General features: G+C 38.2%; 1 protein-coding gene across 1 annotated transcript; it reads right to left on the bottom strand.

The window, feature by feature from the left end:
* Positions 1 to 711: 711 nt before the first annotated feature.
* On the bottom strand, positions 712 to 1,116 carry LOC144702067 (uncharacterized). The gene has a single exon (XM_078573937.1). The coding sequence runs from the start codon at positions 1,114 to 1,116 to the stop codon at positions 712 to 714; it is 405 nt and encodes a 134-aa protein (XP_078430063.1).
* Between the last annotated feature and the right edge of the window lie 1,077 nt (positions 1,117 to 2,193).

The following is a 2,193-nucleotide window of genomic DNA, read 5'->3' as shown; positions in this document are numbered from 1 at the left end:
AGGAAGGAAAATCTGACAAGGAAAATGATTAGATTACTCTACTTTGGTTTTAGCTGAAGGGAAAAGAAACAGGGGAGATGCTGCCAAATATTTTTTGATTTTCTATCCCATCTCTCTCAGGTGCTTGACATCTGGTCAGCTCCAACAAACTGATGTACAAATTTTTATATTTGATGAAATTTGCTTTAAAAAAAAAAAAAAGATAGATAGATAGATAGATCGATAGATCGATAGATAGATAGATAGATAGATAGATAGATAGATAGATAGATAGATAGATAGATAGATAGATAGATAGATAGATAGATAGATAGATAGATAGATAGATAGATAGATAGATAGATAGATAGATAGATAGATTGATAGATAGATAGATAGATAGATAGATAGATAGATAGATAGATAGATAGATAGATAGATAGATAGATAGATAGATAGATAGATAGATAGATAGATAGATAGATAGATAGATAGATAGATAGATAGATAGATAGATAGATAGATAGATAGATAGATAGATAGATAGATAGATAGATAGATAGATAGATAGATAGATAGATAGATAGATAGATAGATAGATAGATAGATAGATAGATAGATAGATAGATAGATAGATAGATAGATAGGGAGTGAGAGAGAGAGAGAGGGGCTGCTAAAATCCAAACGAAAATAGTTTATCTACCTTTTCAAAGGGAGGAAATGTTTACAACTCTACAAACGCAAGGTGAGGTCAGGCTGCTCTTCCTGCGCCCCATCTTCATTCGATTTCGGCAAGTAACAGCAGCCAAGCCTCATTCCTCTGCGCTGAGAAGCACAATTCACCATAGGCGGCCCACGGCAAGTCCCCACAGCACTCCCCTCGTAAAAACACCTGAGAAAAGCGGGTTCTCGCGGGTACCAACCCTGCCTGGGCACGTACAGATACATGAAAGCGAACCCAGTGGAAGCCGGAGAAGCTCTCTTCTCTTCTTCTCTGCCTCGTCTGTGAGCGTTCTTGTGCCCGCCCAGCGCCTGCGCGCTACTAAAAGACCTGCCGCAGACATGGCAGAGATACTCGTTCTCCTCCTCCAAGTCCTTGACCGCTTTCATCTTCTCTACGCGGCTCTGTGGTGTCATGGTGTAACTTGACATGAAGCAGCAGAGAAGGGGATTTATAGAGCGTGGGATTTGCTCTGGACGATGCTTTCTTAGCTGAAGACAGATGGTGGTCTGAGGATATCTCCTGCGTAAAGCACGCTTTACGTTAAGTTCCTCCATTCGTCTAAAAGGGCTCTCTTTATCTGTGAAGGCGAGATGATGGAATCCAAGGAACATCTTTCAACGCATGTACGTCGGACTGTATCTGGAGAGACACGTTTTGACCCCTAGGAAGGCTAGCATAAGAGAGCTTCTCCCTCGATGGGACTGGTATTAGGTCGCCCTTATCCATCATCACGAATTTTGGGAGATTTTTTGGAGTTTCTGGGTTTAGGTTTCACGCTTATTTCTATTGCATATGTTGGGAATCGGTTTCAAGCTGATTTGGAGAGAAAGAACTATGAAAGAGGAAACCTGAGTGATCTATATCTTGATAAGCAGAAACAGAAGAAGAAACTTTGTCTATATATCTTGTTATGGGGCACACGTCCATGCTGCACCATCTGGAGTAGCCAACCTGGGTCATGACACGCCGTCAACACCCGATCCTGGACCAAAATTTTATCTATGATTCATTTGTAGTTATTTTTAAATTTATAGTTATTTTCTCGGTCCTCCAGAACAAGGTTATTTCCGTACTTGATCATTTGGTGATTTTAGGAATTGAAGTTGTCTTCTCAAGACTTGTTCTAGCTTCCTCTCTGTTGCCGCTGCTGTACTATGATGTTAATTTTAGTGTCGTTGTACTTCTAATTTGGATAAATCAAATAATTTTGTTAAAATAGAAAACTCGCTCAGATTTCTATCTTCTCAAGAATAGAAAAGTCACTTAACATGATTAAAATAGGTTTGTATAATGGCCTTAAAATAGAAAAGTCACTTAAAATAGAAAAATAGATTTGTATAATGGCATTTTGAGGTTGAACTAATAGTTTAGGGTGATGTAGAATTTAGCATGGTTATAATATTAGTTAAATATATTTGTTATTATTGAGTGGTAGAATTAATGATAATAAAGATAGTGAAACTAATAGAACATAAGTAATTAGTAGGTGG

The sequence above is a fragment of the Wolffia australiana genome, chromosome 4, assembly GCF_029677425.1.
Source record: "Wolffia australiana isolate 7733 chromosome 4, ASM2967742v1".
Classification (NCBI taxonomy): Eukaryota; Viridiplantae; Streptophyta; class Magnoliopsida; order Alismatales; family Araceae; genus Wolffia; species Wolffia australiana.
Note: the sequence above shows the minus strand (reverse complement) of the source record. Positions and strands in the feature narration are given on the sequence as shown.